This window comes from Rhopilema esculentum, chromosome 16 (assembly GCF_057945365.1).
Source record: "Rhopilema esculentum isolate cy_ngs chromosome 16, ASM5794536v1, whole genome shotgun sequence".
NCBI classification, from domain to species: domain Eukaryota; kingdom Metazoa; phylum Cnidaria; class Scyphozoa; order Rhizostomeae; family Rhizostomatidae; genus Rhopilema; species Rhopilema esculentum.
In genome coordinates this window covers 5,987,776-6,012,859 of record NC_142830.1, presented here as the reverse complement: position 1 = coordinate 6,012,859, position 25,084 = coordinate 5,987,776, and the positions used below count along the sequence as shown (strand labels likewise).

Sequence of the window (25,084 nt, the reverse complement as noted above, 5' to 3'; positions counted from 1 at the left end):
AACGCCTATGAATAACTTTTGTTTGAAAATTGGCAGTTTGAAAATCATAGGATTACATCACATAAAGTACGGTGTCAAAATATTACCCCCCCCCCAACATTTTCTCGTCGAATTTAGACGAAATGCAAATCGATTCTGCTGAGAACTGGGGGGGACGTGTCCTCAGTCAGTCATTGGTAAAAACATTAAGCTGCTCTCATTGCTCAAGCATGTTTTATTGCTATAACTGTCCAGTTTCGATGAACGAGTTGCTTGAATATTTTCAAGAAGCACAGCACAGTACATTATAAGCAAAAATTCTAACACTAACAGTAGTTTTCTGTTCAAATAAACGCCCGGTTCGACATTTATTCGGACATGGACAATATTTTCCTAAGGATAGCTTCTTCTTCGAGCTGGGCGCTTATTTGAGTCATGGGTAGTTTACGGAATTTGTAAGGCCCGGCAAGCAGGGGCGGATCGAGACTTTCTCAACATTCTCAATTGAGAATGTCAGATTTTTCCAGTTTGATTATTCTAATTAAAACAGGCGGCAAGAAACAGGCGTTCTGTCTACATGATAGAAATTCAACATGTTTTGTCCTCCATTCGTGAAAATGATGGGCTAAGTATACAATTGGGGCTCGCGGAACTATAATTACAAGAGTAAATGATAAAGTAAAAAACTTGACAACTATTGATGAAGACTAGGTTGCAGCTTGCATCAACATCAATCTTTTGGCATTGAGTCGTTCGGTTCTTTGTCATAGAGCTAATGTTCATTAAACAATGGTGTTTGTTTATATTTAATAAAAAAATTTAATTGCCAAAAAGCGAAGATAAACCGCACATTATTTCAATTTTAATTTCAAATTCTGCTGCACGCGAATGAAAAACCGCATTCCAAATTGAAAAGTCAGTTGCTTTGGTTACAGTAAATGCGGAGGAGATCAGAATAAAATGGCATAACCAATAAACTGGGGTGCTGTTCAAAAAAGTTAGGAAGATGGGCAGTGCTGTAAGCAAATTCAAAGGCCAGACCCATGATCTCACCCTTATCACACCAATTATACTTGCATTTGTGTTTAATACTCTTTGTTCTGTGTAGAATGTTTTGTGTGATGTTTTATGCTTTGCAGAACTTTAGATTCAGAGTTTTCATGGCACCAGATTCAGAGTTCTAATGGCACTACAACTTAGGATCTTTGGGGACCTTTTATAATCCTAACATGTCGAACGGCATTTTCTTGTAAATTTAGTCTATAGATCCTATTTGCACAGAAGAGGCACAGTCAAATTATGTGAGCTGCTTTTTAAAAAAATTAGCAACTATTTGGGCAAAAGGGATGCTCAAAATCTTCGATTTACCTTCAATGTCTTTAGTACGCAATTGGCAAACCATAAAGTTTTTTTAAACGAAAACTATAGAAATGGTACTTTTCTAAAAAGAGTACTTCTATACAATCAAGGTGGCAAGATGGTCTCACTGATGATTGAAGATACTTGACTAGTGATGAATAGAGAAAGCAAACATTCATCAGTTCGATTCCATACTTCATTTCGATTCATTAGTTCCTGGGTCATATTATCTGAATGGGTTCGTTTAACATCCATGAGACTTAAAAATACGAAGAAAGTGCATATTTCTATCAAATTCTTCTGCATCGTTGATTAAAGATATCAAAGTGGAATCAGGAAAAAGATTTCTTTAGTGGGTAATGGTCTCTTTAAAAATTTGACAGAAGTTACCGGAGTTGCTAATGAAAGATTCTTGCAAAATTTGAAAAAAATAGTGCTCTGATCCTTTCATAATCATCCTGTTACGTCATCTGGCCCAGGTCCCAAGCTTTCTTTCTTCGCCTGCATTCAATCATATTTTCATTCATATCACTGAGTTAAGAAAAAAGGGTTTTGTACATTCTTGAGTTTTTCTCCAAATTTCTCACGTCATCAAAGAATTCGAAAAAGGACAAGTGACGTCATATCTAGTTTCAGATTTTGATCACTGACGTCGTTTGAGTTAACTGTGCCTGATGCTAGGATATTTCAATAATTCAAGAAAAAAATTCCAATTAAAGATTTACTTATAGCGGAGAAAGAACAGTAGAAAACATGTTTTCTCAATTATTTGATATGTTCATACAATGAATTAGCCGCAAACAAAATTGGTGATAACAAAATAACTTAATAAGCAGTGCAAAAATCAATAATTAGCGATTACAATACACTGTTTGAACAAAGAACATTATAAATAGATCAACAAGCAGTGGCAATCACATTAGGGTTGATGAAGAAAAAGGCAAGAGATCAATCCAAAATAAATTGTGTCGAGTGAAAAAAGGTTTGTTACCTTGTTTAATTTAAAAATAAAGTCTTTTTTACACTGCCTTATTATTGTCAACTAAATCTCAATATTCACAATGAGCCTTGTCTAAGTCGAATTTATGAAATATCGGAAGAACCATTATTGTCACGTTTTTCTTGTAGATAAAGAAGCTTACAAATGTATTTTCACCTTACATGGTTACTAAACAATAAAACCATTAAAATAAAAAGAACCTTAAACTAATCTGTTTTATAATAAAAAGGATAATAAATGCGCTGATAGCAATTATTTGGATAAAGTGCCATTTATAGAAAATAATTTGCAAAATACATTGAGCAAGCACCTTTAATTTTGATAATGATGCTGCAGGACTTTCAAGAAATACATAGATACTTATATCTCATGTGTTTAGTTGTATAAAGCATAGTCAATTATGTTTAGGATTTAGATTTATTTGAATTTTAACCACCCAAATACTAAATACATTCAAATGTTAAAGCTAAGAGTCAAAAAATCATCCTTTCAATCTTGCAATGTTGTCATATTGTATGTGTTGAGAACTGTACCTGGAAAATGGCTAAGAAAGTGAAATATTTGAACAATTTGTCATACAAATTACACATGCTTTTAGAAAACGATAAAACTTTTTTCTACCATTCTTTTTCAAGTTTCATTCACGTAAACATCAAAAGATTAGTCAAATACGAGTCATCTACATATAAGTGGCAATGAAAGTACAAATATAATATAACTATTTACTTCAAAATGTAAAATTTTATTGGAAAAAAGTTGATAGAAACAAAGATTGAGGTTAAAAACTCTGGAAAGCAATTTTTTGACCATCTTTTTACCAGCTTGCCCGAAAAAATTCAAGCCAAAAATCAACTAATCGAAGTTTTAGGTATGATAACATTTCCTACAAGCTATCAAAATCCGAATACCATCAGAGAAAGATAAAGATCTACCTGTAAAGTATTCTGTTAAGGATTCTCCCTTTGAAAAAAAACATCATAACTGAACAAAATTTTCGCAAGAATAACCCGAATGTAATTTTTAACCAATTTGTAGTTTATGCATATATATAACTTATTCATAACAAAAACCTGTTTTTACTTCTACACCAGTATTCAGATATTTGCCCTGACACGTTGTAAAAGAAACGAAACAGAGTGGCTTTGCTCTATTTACATTGAGCCAATTGCCGAATGCCAAACATTAATGCACAGCGTAGGAATAAACAAAGATGTGTCCATGGGAGCAAAAACAACGTGTTGCATGCTGCTGCGATATTTCTGAACGTGTTTTTTCTTTGTCACTCTGCAGGCAGTATCTAAAATTCAACATTATGAAAAAATATCGAGCAGCTGTTCAAAACAACCCAAATCAACTAAAGTTGATATAACAACAAACTGAAAAACTTAAATCGAGGCAAATCATTTCTCAATTCATACAAATACATAAAAATGCAGCTGCTACTCCTAACTGCACCTTGAAATTTTCACTCCTTTCTGTCAACAAATGACATTCGAATAGAAGTTATATAAATATCGATTGTTCTTTTGATGCTTACTATTCATGCAAAGATCTGAAAGATAAAAGCAAAGAATGACAAAATCAAGGGCAAATCACGCTCATGTCATTTCTATATCACACTCAAAAGAGGTACAACAAATAAAATCCATTGGTTACTAAAACTTGGAAACATGTTGTACCATATTTCATAGTTTAAAATAAAACCACCTCAGGGACTTTGAGATACTCAATGAGATATGAATGGATGTTTCTTCTATAGGCACCAAGATGTTCAGTAAATATTAATGTTAGTTCTTAGTAGAAGAAATAGAAAAACTTTTTTTTAATAGCTGCTTGTTTACAAAGATGCAAAACCATGTAGGTTGCTGGGGTTTAGCACGAGACATAAAGGTAGGAACTAGAGGTAACAGAGGCCACATGCCTCCCATTTTTCAGTAAAAGAGGTTAAGTACTCACCTGCAGCTTACGGTTGTAAAAGGGTATATTCAACCCTTGGCGTCTACACACACAAGCGTAAAAAAGGACAGAGTTGCACCACGCGAGACCATGCTTTGTCCCCATTATTCTTTAAGGAATATTTTCAAATTTCAGTTTATTTCTCAGGCAATGAATATACAATTTTTCTTAACTCTGGTGAAACCCTTTATGAACAACTTTTAAGGTACAACCATCAGTAATTTAGTTTGCAGATGTTTCTGTTCTCCGAGTATGAATCAATTTGAGATATCTTTTTCTGCAATGGTGCCCGAGACAACCACAATATTAATCAGTAATTATGAGCGTATCAAAAATAATTGGACAGATTGATACTAACTTTACAAAACTACCAGCTTTGAGTCATCACGTTGTATTTGAATATGAGCTTCTGCCCCTTTTTGAAGAACTTTAACATTTTTCATTCTATCTTAGAGACAATTCCAATATGAAAGCTATACTTTGCTGTTTGTTCCTAGCAGTTATCTGCATTGAAGGTAAATCAAATCTATTTAACATCATTTCCTCTTCTCTATTTATCTCCTACACACTAGATAAAATTCTACCAGCCAAATGTTATAAATCCGATATTGTATTGTACCACTCTAGACATTTTATCAAATTAGACCACTGCTTACTCAAAGAAAGACAAATCCTCTACAAGGCCTCATGCTGGTTTGAATTTGGAATTGGCTGTTACGATGCCCAATGTTAAGCCTAAATGATCTTTAAACTCGAATGGAGATAGCAGACAATAGTTTTAAAGGCTTAAAAAAGGCAAAAGATAATATCAACTTGAAAACATATGCGATTTTTGGAGACTCTATATCCATAGTGAATCGTGTCAAAAAGAGTGCCTTTAATGGCGAAATCTGTTCTACACATTAAAACTTTTTCCAACGAAAAAAAAGTAAAACCTAGGGTACAGTATATAGCCATGGCTTTCTCACCAGTTTGAGATAATAATTGTTCCAAAGCAACGTAGGTGTGCAATAAAAATGAAGCTTAATTTCTTCTCCACCAACTTATTACACAGAGTTTTTTAGCTCTACACTGTATCACTTTTAATTCAGAATTGAAAATATACTGGAATGTCTAATGGTGGTTAGATCGTCTCTGTTGTCAAAACAATTCTCGTTTCTATTTTCGTTAACCATCATTGGTATAACTATGGTTCAATTTTGCTTAGTTTTTAATTTAATTTCATAATTGTTAAACCAGGCAGGCACACGACTTGCGAGAGGAAGTATGACAACATTGGTTGCTTTAAACAGTACAGTGCAGACGTCAAAGACCTGATCATCAATGACAGGGACTCAATTGACTGGAATAACATTGAAGCTTACATGCACAGGTAAATATTTTTTTTAATCGTTTTTATCTTTAACACGTTCTTGCTAAGGATTTCAATAATTGAAAATTGACAACAAAAGGGGATGAATTTTTACCTAATAATTGCTGTGCCGCAGTAGTTTATAATAGCTTATCAAATCATTGTTATTTTCACTCATTCCAAAGCCTAAATCTATCTATCTAATTCTTCTAAAAATGATAAGAATTACTTGGTTGAATGAATTTCATACCCTTGATGTTTTTGAATGGAAACTAGCATTTAGGAGGGTATTCCCAAAAACAAATTATATCTCTTCATTCTCTTGTCTCTGGTACCACCATAATTATCAGCAGATTCGCATCATACGTTTGATACCTCGAGATTAATGACCAAGATGCCCATCAAATCTGTTCACATTAAACGTCAGCTGTACAAAACTTGTAGCGTTATCATAGTCCTAAAGCCTTAAACCCTTAAATTAGGGTCTTCCGAAACTAAAGGGATTCTTCCCAATGTCGAGATACCTTTCTTTCAAGCTACAAGTGTCTCTAATGTGTTTCCTTTTGTCGTAAGTCTGGCATGCCGGTGTGACGAAGAAACACGAAAGAAGAACCAAGGCAGAACAGCCTCAGACGTGTATGTCGGTTTTGCATTACATTACTATGGTGAATGCTATGGAAAGACAGCGGAACAGTTGAAAAAGCTGCTGGATATGACCCATAAAGGTCACCTTTGCATTGGGGATCAGACATATTCAGGCTGCAAACATGGCATTCACAAAGAATGTGTTGGGGTTGCCAACGCAGAATACATTTACAAGTTCAAAAGCAGAGCTCCTAAAAGTATGTGTCAATATCTCATTCCATTTTGGTCGATTGAATCTAATTATGACAATTTAAGAAAGCTCTATTTTTCCAAAAAAGATAGCAGTGAAAAACCAATGCATTTTTGAAAATATTATTTTATGATAAAAAGCTGGGAATTTATCAGCTAATAATATGTGTCAAAATTATGATAATTATTAAGATTTTCATGTCAAAATTCTATATAGTAGTTCTAGAAAAAGTTGGTAGTGAGTTAATGTAGAAATCGTTATTGAAATGAGAAAAAACCCGAGCCGCAAAACTAGTAAAAAATAACAGATCAGGCCTCGGTAAATAACCTGGTTATCATTGAAAAAGAGCGTTTTTTCAGATGTCGACGGTGGCTTTGCTGAATGGGGTGGATGGACAAAATGCCAGTCGGAGTGCGGCCCAGGGATAAGAATAAGAGAGCGCACATGCACCAACCCAGAACCGCAAGGTGAAGGAAAAGACTGCTCTTCACTTGGCGAAAGCACGCAGAGTCAGCCATGTATGAGCAAAGCATGCCCAGGTAAATAATAAACACTTTTTCAAGCCTGGTACATAATGCTCTTCATAAAGAGGTGAACTCTGAGCGAAAGGTTTTGATTATACCAGAGGGATGTAACGACACACAGCTCATTAATGAGCCTTGAAACTCAGGGAAATTTCGCCAAGTCTAAGTTGCAACTTAGAACCACCCTGCCTTCTATACACAAAGTGTAAACATATGGTTACATACATTTTTTACCATAGTTGACGGTGGCTTTTCCAGCTGGAGCACTTATGGCACGTGTAGCAAGTCATGTGCTGGAGGTGTACAGGAAAGAACAAGAAGCTGCACGAACCCAGCCCCAGCAAATGGGGGAAAAAACTGTGACGGAGAGACAGAGCAAACACGTGTCTGCAATCCTGCACCTTGTCCAGGTTTGTACACGTAAAATTATTACTAAACAATAAAAAAGGGGTTATCTGAAGGGGAAGGCATTTCTAGAACTGGGCTCTCATAACCACGTCAAAGTGAGCTACCTTGAGTTGAGCTTATTTTCAGTTGAAAGCCAAGGTTACAAGCGACGGTTACCATCAGATGAACGCAAAGAAAGAAAATTGCTGCTTTGATGAATAATCTTACCATAAAACTCATTTAATTAAAAGTGGACTTAGATATATCACAATGAAAACTAGAGAAAAAGCAAGTGCTGCAAGCAGTGGCTAAGAAAGAAAGGGAGTATAAAAGAACTAGCGATCGATAATGATCTTGATAACTTATGAAACAATCTAAAACTCATTCCAAATAGAAAATAAAAGGCACGAGCTTTAGACATGACAATTGAAAGTAGAGTAAGGTGTAACAAGGAAATCTAAGCTTATTTTCCACACAATTTGGAGTTAATTTTAATAAGAACATAAGAAAATCGTTATCTCATTCAATACAAAATTATCTAGAGTTAGGTACCTTTTGCTAAGGGCAAAACAAGACTGAATGCAGTTACGTAATAGTTACAGTTCATGGTTTCCATGAAGGCAGTCAAAATTTGTGCAACTAGACCATTATAACAAATGGTGTCTTTAGGCCACTTTAGGCTACTGAAAGTATTCCAAAATCGCCACATTTGATACGTCCTGCAAAAAAATACATTTTCAATACAGTGAGATTCTGCAATCATACACTATCATAAAATATACAAACGATTGGAGTCTTGTAATAATAAGCATTTGATGTTAGATTTTAGTTTATATGATTAGCTGCCAGAAATACATCTTAGACATCTGATATATTCAAGTCAAAGATCATCTGGGTTCACCGAATGTACTTTTCTCGAGTCCACTAACGTGCACCCAAAAGGATTCTGGATAATACTTAGATGACATAAAGGGAAGGACCTAACAGATAAGTGATACGTCACAACCAACTCTGGTTTTAGAGAGTTCAATAACAATAAACAGTCAGGTAAATTTTCGAGTCATAGTAATTCACGTAAGAGTGTCACAATTTGTAAATATCGTTAATTATCTTCCCCTAAAATAATAAACCGAAAATTATTAAAGCAATTTTTTTGACAGTTCATGGTGGATGGTCACAATGGACATCTTTTGACATGTGCACAAAACGATGCGGAGGGGGGAAACAAAAACGTATCCGCGGCTGCACAAATCCACCACCAATGTATGGCGGGAATGACTGTGTTGGGAAATCTGTAGAGACCAAAAACTGCAACGAGAGTCCTTGTCCAGGTAAGCTGCCAGAAGCCTTATAAAGGAAGTAGACTGTTTCTTGATATTCAAATCAACCAAAGCCATAAGCCTTTAAATAGGGAAACTTGAAGCGGGAGCAATAACTTCCACAATAAGTGAATATAGGAGTATGAATGGGGGATGCTTTTGACATCTAACTTCAATCCTATTATGTTTTAGTTCATGGTGGATACACGGCGTGGACTGGCTATGGTTCCTGCTCCAAATCATGTGGAGGAGGCTCGCAATATAGAAGCCGCACGTGTACTAACCCAAGGCCAGCACACGGCGGTAGAAACTGCGATGCTTTCGGGCCAAGAACAGAAGCAAGACCATGTAATCAACAAGCATGTCCAAGTAAGTACAACCTTAGGAGGTGGCATGAAATCCGAAATGGAAATCGGCCACATTGCAAGAGCCAATTGCAGATTAAAGATGAACAGAGAGATATGACATTTAAACTTCATTTACACTCCTTACGGTGCAAACAATCACATTGCAATAAGGCCGTAATGAAGAACTTGATGCTTTGGTTTTACAAAAACTTAAGCTATATTTCTGGTTGCTTCGATACACAGCGATGCGGCCTAACAGAATAGACCAAACTAAACAATAATTGTCACTGCGGTATGAAATTTTCGGAAAAAGTTATTGGTACACAAAAAAATGAGACTTGCTTAGCTACTGAAAACATTATCAAAAATTCTCTCCATCCTTCCAGAAACAAATTTCCCGCTAATTTCCTTCAGGCTCCCTTGTCTTGTTCCAGTACCCATCTTAATTAGAACAGAGGCTTGAACTAAAACTATATAGACGGGCGAATAGGTGTATACCTATGATAAAAAACTAGCCAACAGCGACATAGAACTTACATCAACAAATTGGTTCAGCATAGTTAAGAAAATTAAACCACTGCGATCAACATTATAAGCAATTTGCTGAATTGAACGCTCAAGACCTATAATTGGGCATACCGGAAAACAAGGACCCAGGGCCTTAACGTAGGAACTAGGACCCAAGACCCATAACCGGTATGCCCTTCAATTTATTGTTTAAATAAAAGGTTACTATTAAAGGCAAACCATTGAATAGAAAGTTCAATTAAGTTCAAATCCCCATTTCATAATATTTGTTGAAGAAAATGAGAAAAACGCGGCAATGTTCTAACTGAACAATGATATTTCTCTTTAGTTAAAGAATACAGCAAGACTTGTTGTGAGGGCCATTCCATAGTGGCTTCGTGCAGTGGCAGTGACAGAATCTCTATTCGGTATGCAATGTATGGCAGAAGAAACAAGAGTACATGCAAAAACTGGTTGACCTGGGCGATGCGTACCGACTGTTCGGCTGGTAATGCATACAACAAAGTAAAATCCGCATGCAATGGGCAAAGAAGCTGTAGAATCTACGCGAAAAACAGCATGTTTGGAGATCCATGCTGGGGGACGACTAAGTACCTAAAAGTGACATACCGATGCCAATAATGGGATACCCTGGTACCAGATATAAGTAGTGGAACATACCTTAGAAGCCAAGTATACCTTATTTACAAGTAGTGTTAAGCCGATACATCATTATTTATTGTCCACAAATACTAAAACAAAGACAATTCATGCATGCATATACACTGTTATCCTGAAGTTGGTCCTTCACTGTTTCTAGTTTCTACCTTATTCTAACATCTTCAGGCTGGAAAGGCATCTTTCGGGCTGAAAGGGAGTCCTATCTCATCACTACCCTAATATATCTCGGGGAAAAGGCTTTTTTACAGGGATTGTAAAACTAAGGAAAATTGTCATTTAGAGGAAAATTGTCAAGATAAAACTTGAGGTCTAAATGCACGCACATTTGTTACAAAAGCATTTCTTGCTAGGTATAAGGCTTAGTCGGTGCAACCTATTTCCAAATTTTTGCAATATATTCAAAAATGTTCATTGAAGTCTAATGAAAGTTTAGCAACCCTCGCTATACTATGCTCAACTTAACTAAACAAAAGATGAGTAAAAGATTAGTGAAATGTTTAAAGTTTAGAAAGAGCTTTAACATAATTCTGATATAAACGTTCTTACTCGTTAAGAATATTTAAATCACAACATGTCTAAGTGCCGTTTACGTTTTCAAGCTTGAGAAGCTCTGCGTTAAAAAGCGAGCAAAGCACAAAAAATTGAAAAGATGTCACGTAAAAGAGTCTGTTTATAGAAAGAGAAATCGAAAATAAAATGTTACATACCATATATACGTAAGTATATTACACATTTCCAAATCGCTCCATTCTCTTCTTTTTTCTTGCCTTTAAACGAAAGATCATATCATACACGTAAAACCTCAAAAAGTGACAGAAAAATATTGAATTGGTTAATATCAGACTATTAACAAACTAAATAAGACTATTGAATATTAACAAATGCAAAGCACAAACATAACCTACAAATTGGTTTTCACTTTATTGAGAGCATGTATTAAAGATTTTCTATGATAGCAATATCTTCAAAAAGCAGTCAACTCACATCAAGATTGTCTTTGGATGGCACTGTGGACACACTCGTTACAATACCAAACCTTTGCTGCCTTTTAACTTTTCGTTCATTCTCACCAAGCTGCCATAATTACAGATAAAATACACATCACTTAATTAATGTTCAAAAACAACAAGTTCAATGATATCGTTCTCAGTTTGAGGCCAACAAAATCTTAAAGGAGAAACGAGCGTCTAAGTGATGAGGTCATAAATATTTGTATTTAGAAAAATCCTGTATAGGCTGAAAAAGTAAAATATGATGCCTCCACATGTGCTATATCAGTTAGCTGCCTAAACACTGGGATTTAACCAAAGATAAAAGGAAGTTTACCAATGAATACCTGTTGTGTTGGCTGTGTTATTGGAAGATTTTAGAACTAGGACCAAATCAATGAGATGGCTCTTGCGGCTATATCTTGGCCAATTTTGCAAAAATTATACGGCTTTTTATACGTAGAGTTACAACTATCCACCACATAATATATTCAAAATCAACAACACTTTTAAATGATGACGTCATTACTAGCCACTCTGTTATCTAAAAGGATATAAATTCGTGCTAAAATTCGGTTCAGATTTTGTGAAAGGTAAAGGCGTACGTAAACTTGACTTTTTATGCTAGCTGTTTAGGTAAGTCGAATGTAAACTTCGTGCAGGATAGTCGTAAAACAAAAACCTATTAGAAATCTTTGCAGCGAGCCAATGGTATTGAAAAAAGATTCAGCCTGTGTAGACTTTTCAGTCAAAGACATGTAATAAATTCAAGAAATGACTAGGAAAAGTCATGTCTACCTTTTCTATGACGGGTGACACAGCGCCAAAACGGTTAGCTCTTTTCTTAAGCTTTTCCAGCTCATCTCCCTACAGAAGTTCACAAACAATCAACATCAGCTAACAAACACTACGATATAATGAGGGGCTTAAAAATATATACCGTAATGAATATATATAAGGTAAAGGCTCCATTAACCACTTGAGGGCTTATTTAATTTTTGAGGTCCTAGAGGGGGGCTTAATAGAAAGGGGGACTTATTGGTAAGGGGGGCTTATCTTAAAAATCAAGATACAAAAATGATTTTTATCTTCCTGTTCTTTTCTTGTTTATATCTAATTTCATGTCTAATTTTATATCTAATTTTGACACTCAAACACATGAAATTAGAAACTGGCAATATTATGACCAAATACATCATGAGCTATTACTAAATCATTGCACTTTACTCTGTAGTCTTTCTTGTATGATAATGGGAGGTGGCTTAATAGAGAGGGGGGCTTATTTCAAATTTCTGCTTAAAAAGGGGGGCTTAAAGAGAGGGGGGCTTAATAGAGCTTTTACAGTATGTATATTCATATCGATGGGATAATTAAATATGTATCTGGATACAAGTCACAGCCTCCACTAATCTTAGCATACAATACATAGTCCAACCTGTATTTCAAAAACAGTCGGTGGATGGCAAAACAAGTTTGCCACAAGTTTGCCACTTGACAGTGCTGTCCTGAGGGTTGTCATGATTACTCAGATATAAACAGAAGCAGGAAATTCAAATTAAGTTATCAAAATTCAGTTTTGCGACAAATTATTTGAATTCTTACAAAATTCAAGCAGATATTTTTCCTTTCATCATCATTCCGTTCAAGTTTACTTTTAATGACTCGAAAGAATTTTCTTTTCACTTGACGATTCCAGCTGTTGGAGGCCGACTGTGTTGGAGGCTGAATTATTGTAAGTCAGAAATTCAATGGATGTGCCGTCATTCAAGCACAAAGTCACATTATTTCATCTAATATTAACTTACAGCAATGTGCTTCCCTTTAAAAACAACCTCTTCAGCGCCACCTGCTTGAAACCTAAAAAGTGATAGTGCAATGAATAACAAAGTATTTCAAAAAAATATTTTCATTTCCTCTTGAAATCCTATAAGCAGACTACTATTTAGTAAATTCACAGTGAAAAATTCATCATGCTGAAGTCCTTATTACAAATAAGCAGTTTATTTGTACAGCTAACAAAAGGTATATAAAAACAAGAAAAATAACAAATATTACAGTATCCTTACTATCAAACTACCACAAAACATTAGGTTTCGATTGGGAGTCTGGACAAAGGACTTGAAGGCTTGCAGTAATGGAGCTTCTTTGGCCTTAAGTTATCAATTATTACAGAAACCAGGTCTTTTGTATCAAAAGTAATTTGACCAGTTACCATTTTAATAAACGTGAAGACCAGTTACTCAGTTTTTCAAACTTTGATACCAGATTCATTTTAAATGCAGCTTGTCTAGAGGTCTTCTAATATTGAAGATACATTATCATTAAAAAAAAGAGAAAAATATTGACTTCAAGCAAATAAAGAACATGCCAGACAGACCATGTATTGAACTGAGTATTTGAAGTTGTATGTTGCAACACATTAAACTCAGAAAATGATATTAAACATTCATCCTTTAATATGGAAACAAGAATTTTATATTGTCGAAGAATATTGCTTCTGTTGACAAAACCTATACATCCTTTTCAAAAGAGAATCTTAAAATGTTGCTTTTTTTATGAAAACCAAAAAACTAACTGGGAGAAGAATTTTTTTATATATTTATCAATGCAAACCTTTCAGCCCTCAGTTTTTTCTTGTCCACTTCATTTGAAATCTCACCAAATCTTTTTCCTCTAGCTGTTCTTTTCTAAAAAAGAAGTTTATTATTCATATGGAATATTTTCAAAAGGCATGCATAAGAATCTGAATAACATATAACTAATAATAGAATTTTTAGAGAAAATATTAGCAGCTTAGTAACACAACAAGTAACAAAAACTCCAATATCTAGAATAATCATAGCAACTTACCTCCTCTTCTGTCTGTGGAATATTCTTTTTTACAACTGCGGGTTTCACTGCTTCATCCCTAAAATGATCCATGTGTATCCGTACAATTCTAAGACATGCAACTACACGACTTACATCAACATTAAAACCTCTGTTTAGTACATACTGTTTACAAAAATTAAATATCAGTTTGCAGTAATATCGATAAAGAATACTAAGGTAAAAAGGACTCTCAGAATCACATACTTTGGGTATATCTGACAAAATAATTTTTGCAGTGGAATTTTATGTTTCTGTAAATCTCTGAAAGTTAGAAAATCATCCAATGTGCTATTATGGAGACAGAAAATATATGGCAAAAATTGCCAAATATATGGAATAAGTAAATAAAAGCCCTGTTGAATAAGACAAATTTTTCAAGATGTTTAAATGCAATGAAACCAACATTTGTGCTCTTACTTCTGATCTGAAGTATTTTCTTTTGGCTGCACATCCTTGATTTCAACTTCTGGTACTTTCACCTCAAGGACATCATCAAGCTTAAAAAAAGAAGTTGATAATGGTTGTAAAAAAAGATGACAGCTTGGCTTCTTGGTGGCTTTCAGCTAGCTAGAATTTATGACTTTTTGCATTTAACCCATTACTTTTACAGTAGTCTATTAGATTTGTTATGAAAAAAGCATACAACTGTACAACCAATATCAATACATGCAGCAACAAAGGTAAAAGGTTGGAAGAAAATGCTTACTTCTTGCACAGTGGCAACATCAAGATCTTCTTCCTCTTCAACAGAATGCTCTAGCTCATTGTTATCCACATCACTGTCATTTTTATCATCACTTCCATCTTCACTCTTGTCATTATGTTCCTCAGAATCCAGTGCTACATCTTCAAAACAGCATGGAATATAGAAATATTTTACTTTATAAATTCCAGAAGAAAAGAAGACTAATTTTACTAAATACATCACTACTAAATGGCAAAGCATGGCTTCTAACTAAAAACTAAACCTAAGGTAAAAAAGCAACAAAGGCCAGTTTTATTTCTACTGAAACGACAACAGAAGATAAGATTGATTTGAATAAATTACTATTTAGAAATACTTGAAACTTGACAAATACAAAAAGGTACACAAGAAACACACTTTTTTCTAGGGCCTCAGTGTCATAGAGACACATCTCATTTTTCTTAGATTTTATACCTTTTTTAAGATACTCTAGCAATCTTTCTTGAAGTTCTGCCTTGGTGCCTTTGACTGGCAAACCTCTCTTTTGAAGCTCTCTTTTCAAGTCATCGACCTTCAAGACAATGTTGATTGATATAGAAAAATGTATTAAAAGACAATAAATATTATGTGTAGTTTATAGGCCTTGTTACACTGAAATAGTATTAAATATCCTCCATCAATAATTTTGAACATTTTTATCATTCCTGAAATAATACAACATTAGAAATTTAGTGCAAAATGTTTATTTGGTTTTATGCATTTTTGTTGATTGCAGCTAAATGACAAGTAGCACTGAATTTTGTGAAAAACTGTGGTTTGAATTTTAATTAAATAGAGGGTATAACACATCAAGTTTACTCAGTGCCAATAAATTGGTGAACTAAGTTTCAGAAATCTGGTTTTACTTTACCAGTATCTATCTGATGCCTACACCGAAGATATTTTCAATTAGGCCCACAGATAAATCCTCCCTGGATAATAGACACTGTCTGGGTTGTAGGGCATCAGCAAGACAATTTTTCGGCAGCAAAAATTTGGCACAGAGCCGTGCATTGATTGACATTGGCAGAAAATGTTGGTGTTTCTTTAGCCATACAAGTCATTTCATCACCAAAAGTAATTAATAAGTCAATATCTATCATTATAACGTAGCGTAGTCGAAAATTCACGTGGTTTGTTAGTTTATCAAAACCCATATATCTGCCATCGTTGCATTTTCAGATCATGTGTTATTTTCAATAAAATATATTGTACATTAACGATTATTTTCATAAAGATAGAGCCGAAAATCCTTTCTTCAAATAAAATCCAATCAATTCTTCGAATCAAACGTTACCTTCAACTTTGGAAATCCTGCAATTTCGTCAGCCATGTTTGTTGCCGCGCAGCATTTGCATTACTCGATGTAAGTCCGTCAATGTAAGACTTCTCGACTCTCGTATTGAGGTCGAGTCTGATTTTACGTCGTGAAGTATACTTAGGAAAATAACTAGAAATTTCTATACGACCTGCTGAAAGGGAAAAGGATATGAACTTACAGCACTAAAAAGTCACCGGGTGGACATTTAAGTTTGGAATACCTCAGGATTTGATAACTGTGGGATAGATTGTAAGTACAGCAATTGTATTTTCTTTCAAACTTAAGGATTTTGCATGATTAATCGGATCAATTTTTGATGCGACGAATGACTTTATTATGTTTTTTAGATCCTCTCTGATTTAGAAGTGATAATCCTCTGTTTGTTTTAGCAAATTTGTTCCAACATTAGAGAAAATGTAAGGTCCTACGATGAAATATGGCCAAGATTGCAAATATTTTGTGAGACCAAACGTCTGTTATTTTTGGAAACGCTCGTTCTTGAATAATTTAATCTTGCAAACTGAAGAAACCCCCGCATTCATTTACTTTCAAGTCTCCATACAAGTTTTTAAGTTTTTACCCTAGATTTCTTTGTTTTAACAATTTTATATAAATTTGATTACAGTGAAATTGGTGGGTTTTCCCCATATTTGTTGTAGTGCTAACATAATGGTGGGCTTGGTCCTTTGTTCTTTAATCGAAGGTTTGGTCCTTCGTATCATGACAATGTGTGTTTTAGCATGTTAGTTTCTCTTTGAGATTTTGTTAGCAGAATAAAAGTATGTTAAGATTTATGAATGATTTGGTGCTATATTGTCAATGATTAGTGATACTTGGTCTGTGATTAGTTGCAGCTGCAACTGAAATGAAATGCAGGTAATTATAAAGTATGGCCTGTGTGCAATATAAGCTCAAGTATTGTCGTTTTAGTGGTCATGCCTGCAGATAACCACAAACCTGGCCATTTGGCTCACCTCATTTCCAAAGGGACTCATAAAAAACTCACAAATGGGTAAAGAAAAATGGAGAAGTTTCCATATGAAAGTCACAACCACTTTGACTTTGCAAACTAATTTAAAAGTAAAAAGGAAGATAATGCAAATCTTTCAGAAGTTGTCACTGCATCATTTGTTTAGCTTTGTTTTCTTCATATTTGGCCTCAACATATTTGGCTGTAGTATCAAGAATTAGGAACTGCCATGAATTGAGAAAAAAGATGAGATGAAATGACATTACCAAAGAATGAGCTGTACTATGATAATCTAAGACCTATGGCATGATCGGTATGACCTAAGGATAAACTTGGCCCATATGACCTGGTAAAAACACTTTGGGCAAGATATTGACAATATCATTTCATTGATCAAAACAGCTCAGCCTCTTTGACAGGCCCTTAGAGAGGGAGGTTTTTAGTGTAATGACCCCCCCCCCCCTTCCCAGATTGTGCAGAGAAAGTAATTTGGTATAATGTTTACAGCAGCTAACATAATATGAAACAAATGAATGATTTTGGCCTTCAAAATAAAAATTCTTCAGCTTCCAGTGAAATACTGCCAGTACAGTTCCCAAATATTTGAAAATAATACCATGCATTGAAAACTACAGGAGCGGCTGGGGGTGGTATTAGCTTTGTTAGTCTAATCTGCATTCATCTGACGGCGGCAAACAAATACAAATACTACAGCCACAGTCCTGAAATTTTGCTATTAGGTTTGTGAAACCTAATAGCAACTTTTTTATCCACCTTTGTTTGTGTCTTCTTGTGTGACTTAAAGTGGTCAATCATGCTGTTATGAAAGATCTAATATATGCGGACTTGCTATTAGCTGGGTCACTTCTAATAGCAAGATTCTTTCATTCATCTTTCCATTCCTCTGGCATATTGTGTCTAAAATAAATCATATGGCTGTTTCTAGTTTACGTTGGGGGTTTTAACAACATACTGACAGACAATCCTTTCTCCACAACAATAATAAACACACCAACAGCGACTATGTTTAAATATATGAAAGAAAGCGTTATCTAATTATTTTTTGGCATAGTGATATGTAGTTTATTTGCAAGCTATTTGTTAGTTTCATCAAAAATTTAGATCTGCACTTATATTGAATTCAAAAAGGGCCCTTTGGTTTTGTATGTTAAGTATAGTATTTGGTTTTGTATAGGTCCTTTGGTATAGTATTTCAATGTACTATACTTGCCGATATGATTTTGTTATTAAAAGAGGGTCTTAAATAGCAGCAAAAAAGAGGCTACAGCTACGAACAGAGAGCCTTTTTACTGTAAACTGATAATATTTTTCTGCATGCCGCAGACCCTCAAAGCCAAAGCCTACAGTGGTAATTGAAAGACTGAATGTGTAGCCATGACTTCGGATGTATTCCAATTAAGGTCGTTTTAGAAAAAATGGGGAAAAAATGCCTCTGACTGTTATTTACAACTAAGAGACATGTTGCAACTTTACAATTTTTTTGGGATTAGTATCAAAATCAAAATTATAAGTCTGGTTATTCTGACAATGGGCCATATTGCTCTGGAGATCAAATATACCTCCGACCATGGCCATTATCCCCCCCCCCCTTCCTGGTTTTTGCTTTCTCTTTATGACTATGAGATAGAGAGCTTTAAGATAGAAAATAGAAAGGGGTCTTTATCTTGCAGCCAAGAAAGTCAAGATACGACCATGAGGGCCTAGAAAAAGCAGTGCAATGTTGAAAACAACCATTGAAGAGTGTGTGGCTGGAAGTAAAAACAGTAGCAGCCATGCCCTGATACCACAATTTTCTCTAATAGCAGTTAAAAATCTCTCCCAGCCACCCCAGTTAGACTACTAATAGATTTTTCCTGAAAACACAGTTATAGCTTACTACCCCATGACATTCAAACCTTGTAAAATTTCTGCATTTAAAGAAAGGAAGGTAGGTTGGCAACTTTCTTTTGAAACTGGGAAAATGAAAATCTAAATTCCCTTGAAAAAGGCAATATTCTCTTGTCTAATGGGATTATTATTAGATGTTTTGTCCGTAGGGGCCAATTAGAGCTGATACAATATTATGCATTTTAACTACTAGATACTTTATTACATTTGATATCATTTTCTAACCACTTTTCTGTGCATCAGCTGTGTTGTACTTATATTACACTTCCTGTAAGGTATTTGCTGTTCAGGCTTCCAGTACAATATTGAGCAATGGATGAAGATTACTATAAAATTTTGGGTGTTTCAAAGGATGCAGATGAAAAAGAAATAAAAAAGGCGTAAGTGTATTTTTGGCAATAACAAATTATTGCAAATCATCATTATAAATTAGTCAGAGTAACTTTTAGAGGGCTATACCTCTTATAACCTGAAAATTCCTCCATCATTGGAAATTGCCATATTTTTATATCTCTATATAAGCCTGTATCCAAATCAAAGCAATATTACATTCTTTATTTTGCATGAATGTTATTGATTTTAATAGCATGATTTTCAACCATGTCCCGATTCTTATCCTGATTCTTGTCAAATTCAAATTTGACTCTCAACCAATTAAGTATAGCGCTATGTGCTGAGATATTTTTTATAATTTTTGTTACAATTCTTTTTTTACCAAGAACTTTATCTATATCAGTTACAGAAAGCTGGCACTGAAATGGCATCCAGACAAAAACCCTGATAATGTCAAGGAAGCTGAGGAAAAGTTCAAATCAATTTCTGAAGCATATGACATTTTATCAGATCGTATGCATTTCTATTTTTCATTTTTATCCATTTTTTTAATAAACCTTCAAGTACCAAACTGTTTCAATTAACCTGGGGGAATATTTGAGATGCAAGATATAAATTGCATTAATTCAAACTAAGTTAATGAATACATCCTCTATTGCAAAAAAACCCTTAAAAGAAGCATTGATTATATGACCACTTTTTTACAGCATCTGGAAGCAAATTTTTATTTTAGAGAGAGGCTTATTCAAGAGAGGGGCTTATTAAGAACTTGAAGCCAGCCAGTCTATTCAAGAGGGGGCTGTATTGAATTATCAATGGTAGTAGTGTTTCCTATTTATAGTTATTGTTTTACTGGTGTGTTTTAAAATTCAAAAAAACACTTTAGCAAAAGATCAACTAAAAATTAAAAAATGGAACCATTTTTTTATGTATAAGCATTGATTTTATCTAGAAGTTTGTAAAAAATTTCTACACCAGAGACATGATATTCAATACCTTGATGCCAATTGTAGAACTATTTCATTTTCTAGATGTTGTACCTATTGTTAAATGTTTCTTGCTCCTTTCACTTCCTCTCTTGGTTGTGCGTATGCCTGTGTGTTAATTCAGTGATCACTAATTCTTTATTTCAGAGGAAAAAAGAGCTGTGTATGACAGATATGGCAAAGATGGACTAAAAGGTAAATAGGCAGAATGATACAATATAATCAAGTTTGTTAAAAAGTAAGATCTAGATTCTATCTTGGGTGAAAAAAAATTGAAAAAAAGATATTGGTATTTATGTTTTTTGGGTTTTAAGACTTTCAGGCTTGAAGTAATGGTGACATGAGATATTTTCTTAACCCTATTGAAGGGGCTTTCAGAGAAAATCATATTCTGTTTTTTAATTCACAAAAAACACAGGCAATTTGTCACCAGGGATTGTGGCTTTTGTTTTTTGCCACAAAAATTGAATGTTTGCAGAGGCCAAAAACATGAGATTTCGTTGCATGTGATAAACAACCAATTAGCATGTAAGATATTTGTGTTTTGTACATGCTACTAAAAATGCTCTAAGAAAACATACATCACAATTGCTGGTAACAAGAATAGCTAGATTGTGCTATGCGTGAGCATAGAAAACTGCTCTGCATACAAATTCTCTATCTCCATTTCTTTATTATCAGCCGGTGGTGGTGGTGGTGGCCCTAGTGCTGCAGATTTTGGTGGTTTTCATCACTTTACCTTTCGCAGTGCAGATGACATATTCAAGTGAGTTTTCATTAAGTGTAATTCTTTGTTAGACAGGAAGCTTTTTGTATTAGTCAATGGGATAATGTATACTGTAGCAGTGAAAACAATTGATTTGTTTTTCAATATTTTCACTCCATTTTGATCACTTTTTGTGAGACAATCTTTACATTTTGTGTCATTTGTGAGCACTTTCAACATACTATTTGTTTTCTTTGATACTGATGGAAAGCAAAGCGTTCACTAATGCTAGCTACTTTGGTTTTGTAACCAGTTTATCTTGAACCATGCCAAAGAGATGTGAAAATGCTTATTAGCTATGTAATTTTTCCGAATCACTCGGTGTAGAAGCTCACAATATAGGCTACATTGACATTATGGTAGTAAATAAGGAACACCACAACGCGACGAGAATAAACAACAAAAAACACACAAATTGCCTCATTCTATGATGATCAAAAATTGATTTTTTGCTGCGTTTATTTTTAAAACCACCAAGCCTACTTGTTATATTGTGAATGATTATAAAGCAATATGTCATATCAATTCCTGTGTAAGTGCAATGCAAAAGTTAGAAACTTGACAAATGCTTGATATAAAACTGGCAATATTAACTTGCTTTGGCGCTGTTTCTTTTGGCAAAACTGAGCCCTGCTATCGGTTTTGAAGAAAGGTTGCTTCAGATCCTATAAATAATGATATGAAACTGCCCATTGGCTACAGACCAAAACAGTGGCAGTTAAACGCCAACATGTCAATGTTTTATTGTTGAGCTATAATTGTTGAATTTGTGAATCCTCACCGTTAAGAATTATTATTTAAGTTAAATTTCCCCTTAGGGATTTCTTCTCTCACGACCCGTTTGGTGATGACATCTTCCGAGAATTTTTTGGAGGTGAGAGTTATTACAGCCTTATATATTTGTTCATTTTTATTTGGTAATATATATAGACATATTTGTTTGCTAAGATGGTGGTAATCGATACATTCCTTTTCCCTTAAACTTAATATTAACATGGTGGTAAAACTTAATATTAACATGGTGAAACTTGTAGCTGAATAGTTTCTCTAAATTCTTAAACAATTGAAAACTTTGAACAAGTCTATCGAAGACCGCTTTTTCAGATGTGCCTGCAGAAGTAATTTAATCGGCATGGTTTGCCTGCAAGGGCCGCTCGCGTGCTCGCACACTTTAGCGAGGCCTGCCTCTGGATTTCCCATTGGAACTACGTTTCTGGATCATAAAAGTGATGTTAACACCAAACGTTTACCTTTAAACAGTGTTTTGAAGCAGAAATTGGGTTAATGTGTGTACCGTTTCAATTTTTCAGTTAATGGATGTGTGTATCATTCCACTTCAGGCCCTCTGCATCGTGGTGCTAAAAGATCTAATGGCGATGGAGGTGGCAGACGAACCCAGAGAGGTGGAATGGATAGTTTCTTTTCGCAACCATTTGGTTTTAGCAGCTCGTTTGGCTTTTCAGATGGATTCGCTGATGGGTTTGCAAACAGCAGGTATAGCTACTGAAGTTTTAACTTGCTTGTTGTTTTGGAGATATCATAAACTCGTTACAAAGGTGCCTTGCACAGTGTAGGCAATTGCTCATTTTCGTTGCAAAATTGGTCGCGTTCATTCTAATCTGACACTTTCTACTAGTGTCAAACACCGTAAATTTGCAAGACCTATATCTTAACTAATTTGTCCGAAAATCTAATGCAGTATTATTTTTGCAGTTTTAGTTCGTTTGGCTCTGGGTTTGGTGGTGGCTCAAGTATGTTATTTTTCAACATATCAGATAGATTCCTTTGCCTTAAGTGTTAAGATCGCTCTTGATATTCTAATGAAAAAGTGCTCTTTTATTTTTATACTAAATTACTTTTTGCTGGGTTAGACTTTATCTGTCATTCCCTCTCCGGGTCTGTCTGTAACAATCCACAGCAAACCAAACCTCCTTAAACACGTGAAAGAAGATTTTTCAGACTCTCATCTTCTTAGTTTTGTTAGATGTAGACTAAACTAATAACGTGAATGATATTCTATTATCTTTGTGCCGTAACTAAGAATACAACGAATTTTTGCAGCTGCTGAAATTAATTGTACCATGTTTTGATAATCATGTTTAATTTTACAGTGAGATCAACCTCTGTCTCAACAAAAACAGTCAATGGGAGGACCGTAGAGACAAAAAAGTTTGTGTCATTTTCTCACAACATCTAATTTTTCTTTGTTTTAATGACACTGCTAAAAGATCCTCATTAAGTGTGCTGTTGTCTTTCAGATATAGCTTTTTAGGGGATATTTCTTAATAAATTATCTCTGAAAATTGTTTTTGACAGTTTCAAATTTTTAGTCAATTGCACAATATAATGAAATATGGAAGTCAAGAAGGTTTTGAAATGATATCTTTCAACAAAAGTGGCTCTTAATTTTGCAAAAGATGGTTTATCATTTGATGTAATTCATGGCTCCTCAAGCTCTGTGATGATTCTAAACGAGCTAATCTTTTGCAGAGTTAAAGAGAATGGAAAGGAGACGGTGGAGGTACGAGAAAACGGGAAGCTTATCTCACGAACTGTTGACGGTGCTCCGCAGCTAACAAATGAAGAGAGTGAGAAAAAGCGGTTAAGGCACAAGTAGGACTGGGCAGTTGTATTCATTCTGTAAATAACTCTAGTTAATCATAAGATGTTGTAGAGTATTACTTAGATTGAGAGTATAGTTACAGGCTAATAAATGCAAAATAATGTGTTCTGGATTCTTGTATTGTTTTAATCAAATATAGAATTAACAAGCTTAGAAAGTTAATTTGATTATTTTCGTTTAGCTTGTCATATGTAGGGCAAAAAATGCATATGTTGTTTGTAGAGCTCAAAATGTACATTTTAAAGGTGGTTAGCCTTCTTGTTCACCTTGTTTATTTCAAGTCAGCTGAAACCTCATAATCGAAACTGTCATATGTTGTGCTATTGCGCGATTTTAAATATTTCTCCCTGGTAATTACGGTATCAACTGATTACTATATATCTTTCAGTTTTTGCCTATAAAGGGTTTTACTTCCCTACGTTTTGCTCATCTTCCGTCCTGCAGGGCAATATTCTGTTGTATAGGTTGTAAAGCCAACTAGCACAGTGCTAACAGTCAATCGATAATACCCTTGTCTTTTGAAGATGTATTATATTACTGAAAAAACTCTCGTTATTATTGGCAACCACTTATATGCTGTGTCGATAACATCCATAATGTGTAATCAAAAGGAAAGTAAAATTATCTCCAATGAAAGTTTCAGCTTGAACTCAGCACATGTATATCTTATTAACTTATTGATTCATTTTACTTTGTGTTTTGTTTGCTAAATGTGATTTTTATTTTGGCAAAAGTTTATATTTATGTCCTATTGCCATATGCCGTCAAGACAACATGCTAATGGCCACATATTGTTCTCTTGTGTTGTCTAAAGACCATAGCCTCGAGAAGTAATCCATTAACCTTTCTGTAGCATTTCAGAAATCCCAACAAGTTTTTACAATATTCTTTTGCACCGATATATATATTACATTTCGAATGCTTAATGTAATGATTCAATTGGTTTTGGTTCTTTTGCTACTCAAACTGCCCGTTTAATAGCTACTTGTCTCCATTAGTTCACTGCAAAATGCTTATGGAAATAGGCCCTCAAATTCCTAGTCGCATTGATATGTTTTAAATGCCAAATGCTATTGGGACAAATCACCAGTACGTTTTAGCGGTATACCGTTTGCCATGTCTACGTTGGTTTTGTGTGTATCGATAAAGTCTTTCGTGCAATAGCTTGTCGTTTTTAAGTATAAATATAGTCGTTGTTAGAATGCAGTCCTTTGCAGTTAAAAGTAAGGATTTTCCTTCCACTTATTCGTTGCATTTAGATCAAATTTCTCGTATTATCACGAATAGATTGTCGCAAAGCTTCTGGCTGAAAAATAAAAGCTGTGCAATGCATCAAATGTCAGTTGAA

The 25,084-nt window shown here is 34.6% G+C and overlaps 3 protein-coding genes across 6 annotated transcripts in view; 2 read left to right on the top strand and 1 right to left on the bottom strand.

Moving 5' to 3' along the window:
- Positions 1-10,362, top strand: part of LOC135682058 (SCO-spondin) — a 26,883-nt gene extending 16,521 nt beyond the window's left edge. Inside the window, exons 17-25 of the mRNA XM_089112934.1 lie at positions 2,221-2,319; positions 4,746-4,809; positions 5,534-5,666; positions 6,219-6,487; positions 6,840-7,019; positions 7,244-7,414; positions 8,552-8,722; positions 8,903-9,079; positions 9,914-10,362. Coding sequence (XP_088969060.1) covers positions 2,221-2,319; positions 4,746-4,809; positions 5,534-5,666; positions 6,219-6,487; positions 6,840-7,019; positions 7,244-7,414; positions 8,552-8,722; positions 8,903-9,079; positions 9,914-10,206 — 1,557 coding nt within the window. The 3' untranslated portion in view covers positions 10,207-10,362. The remainder of the gene's footprint in view (positions 1-2,220; positions 2,320-4,745; positions 4,810-5,533; positions 5,667-6,218; positions 6,488-6,839; positions 7,020-7,243; positions 7,415-8,551; positions 8,723-8,902; positions 9,080-9,913) is intronic.
- On the bottom strand, positions 7,599-16,288 carry LOC135682757 (SAP domain-containing ribonucleoprotein). Of its 2 annotated transcripts, none has more exons than XM_065197778.2 (11): positions 16,127-16,288; positions 15,265-15,361; positions 14,812-14,951; positions 14,523-14,602; positions 14,085-14,142; positions 13,848-13,921; positions 13,040-13,091; positions 12,033-12,101; positions 11,230-11,319; positions 10,953-11,012; positions 7,599-8,110 (listed from the first exon to the last, which is right to left on the bottom strand). In XM_065197778.2, exons 1-10 carry the CDS (start codon positions 16,160-16,162, stop codon positions 10,971-10,973), a joined length of 738 nt encoding a protein of 245 aa, XP_065053850.2. In that variant the 5' UTR covers positions 16,163-16,288; the 3' UTR covers positions 7,599-8,110; positions 10,953-10,970. The 2 variants fall into 2 exon arrangements, with proteins under 2 accessions (XP_065053850.2, XP_065053852.2); XM_065197780.2 differs by lacking the exon at positions 7,599-8,110 and adding an exon at positions 10,292-10,431.
- LOC135682756 (dnaJ homolog subfamily B member 6-B) lies at positions 16,259-25,084 on the top strand. 3 transcript variants are annotated; one of them, XM_065197776.2, is made up of 11 exons: positions 16,259-16,399; positions 18,812-19,068; positions 19,304-19,408; positions 19,765-19,874; positions 20,495-20,542; positions 21,029-21,113; positions 21,932-21,987; positions 22,454-22,607; positions 22,827-22,864; positions 23,225-23,282; positions 23,604-25,084. In XM_065197776.2, exons 3-11 carry the CDS (start codon positions 19,341-19,343, stop codon positions 23,728-23,730), a joined length of 744 nt encoding a protein of 247 aa, XP_065053848.2. In that variant the 5' UTR covers positions 16,259-16,399; positions 18,812-19,068; positions 19,304-19,340; the 3' UTR covers positions 23,731-25,084. The 3 variants fall into 3 exon arrangements, with proteins under 3 accessions (XP_065053848.2, XP_065053849.2, XP_065053847.2); XM_065197777.2 differs by lacking the exon at positions 18,812-19,068 and having other exon boundaries at positions 19,319-19,408; XM_065197775.2 differs by lacking the exon at positions 18,812-19,068 and having other exon boundaries at positions 16,262-16,399.

What these genes read in the sequence shown, in the direction of transcription:
- LOC135682757 (XM_065197778.2), bottom strand. Translation starts at nt 16,162, where the DNA reads ATGGCTGACGAAATTGCAGGATTTCCAAAGTTGAAG. An exon ending in GCTAGAGTATCTTAAAAAAG is followed by an intron (nt 14,952 to 15,264) that starts GTATAAAATCTA and finishes GCTGTTTTGAAG; the next exon opens with ATGTAGCACTGGATTCTGAG. An exon ending in TTCCACAGACAGAAGAGGAG is followed by an intron (nt 13,922 to 14,084) that starts GTAAGTTGCTAT and finishes CTTCTTTTTTAG; the next exon opens with AAAAGAACAGCTAGAGGAAA.
- LOC135682756 (XM_065197777.2), top strand. Translation starts at nt 19,341, where the DNA reads ATGGATGAAGATTACTATAAAATTTTGGGTGTTTCAAAGGATGCAGAT. An exon ending in TGGCAAAGATGGACTAAAAG is followed by an intron (nt 20,543 to 21,028) that starts GTAAATAGGCAG and finishes CTTTATTATCAG; the next exon opens with CCGGTGGTGGTGGTGGTGGC. An exon ending in AGGACCGTAGAGACAAAAAA is followed by an intron (nt 23,283 to 23,603) that starts GTTTGTGTCATT and finishes AATCTTTTGCAG; the next exon opens with AGTTAAAGAGAATGGAAAGG.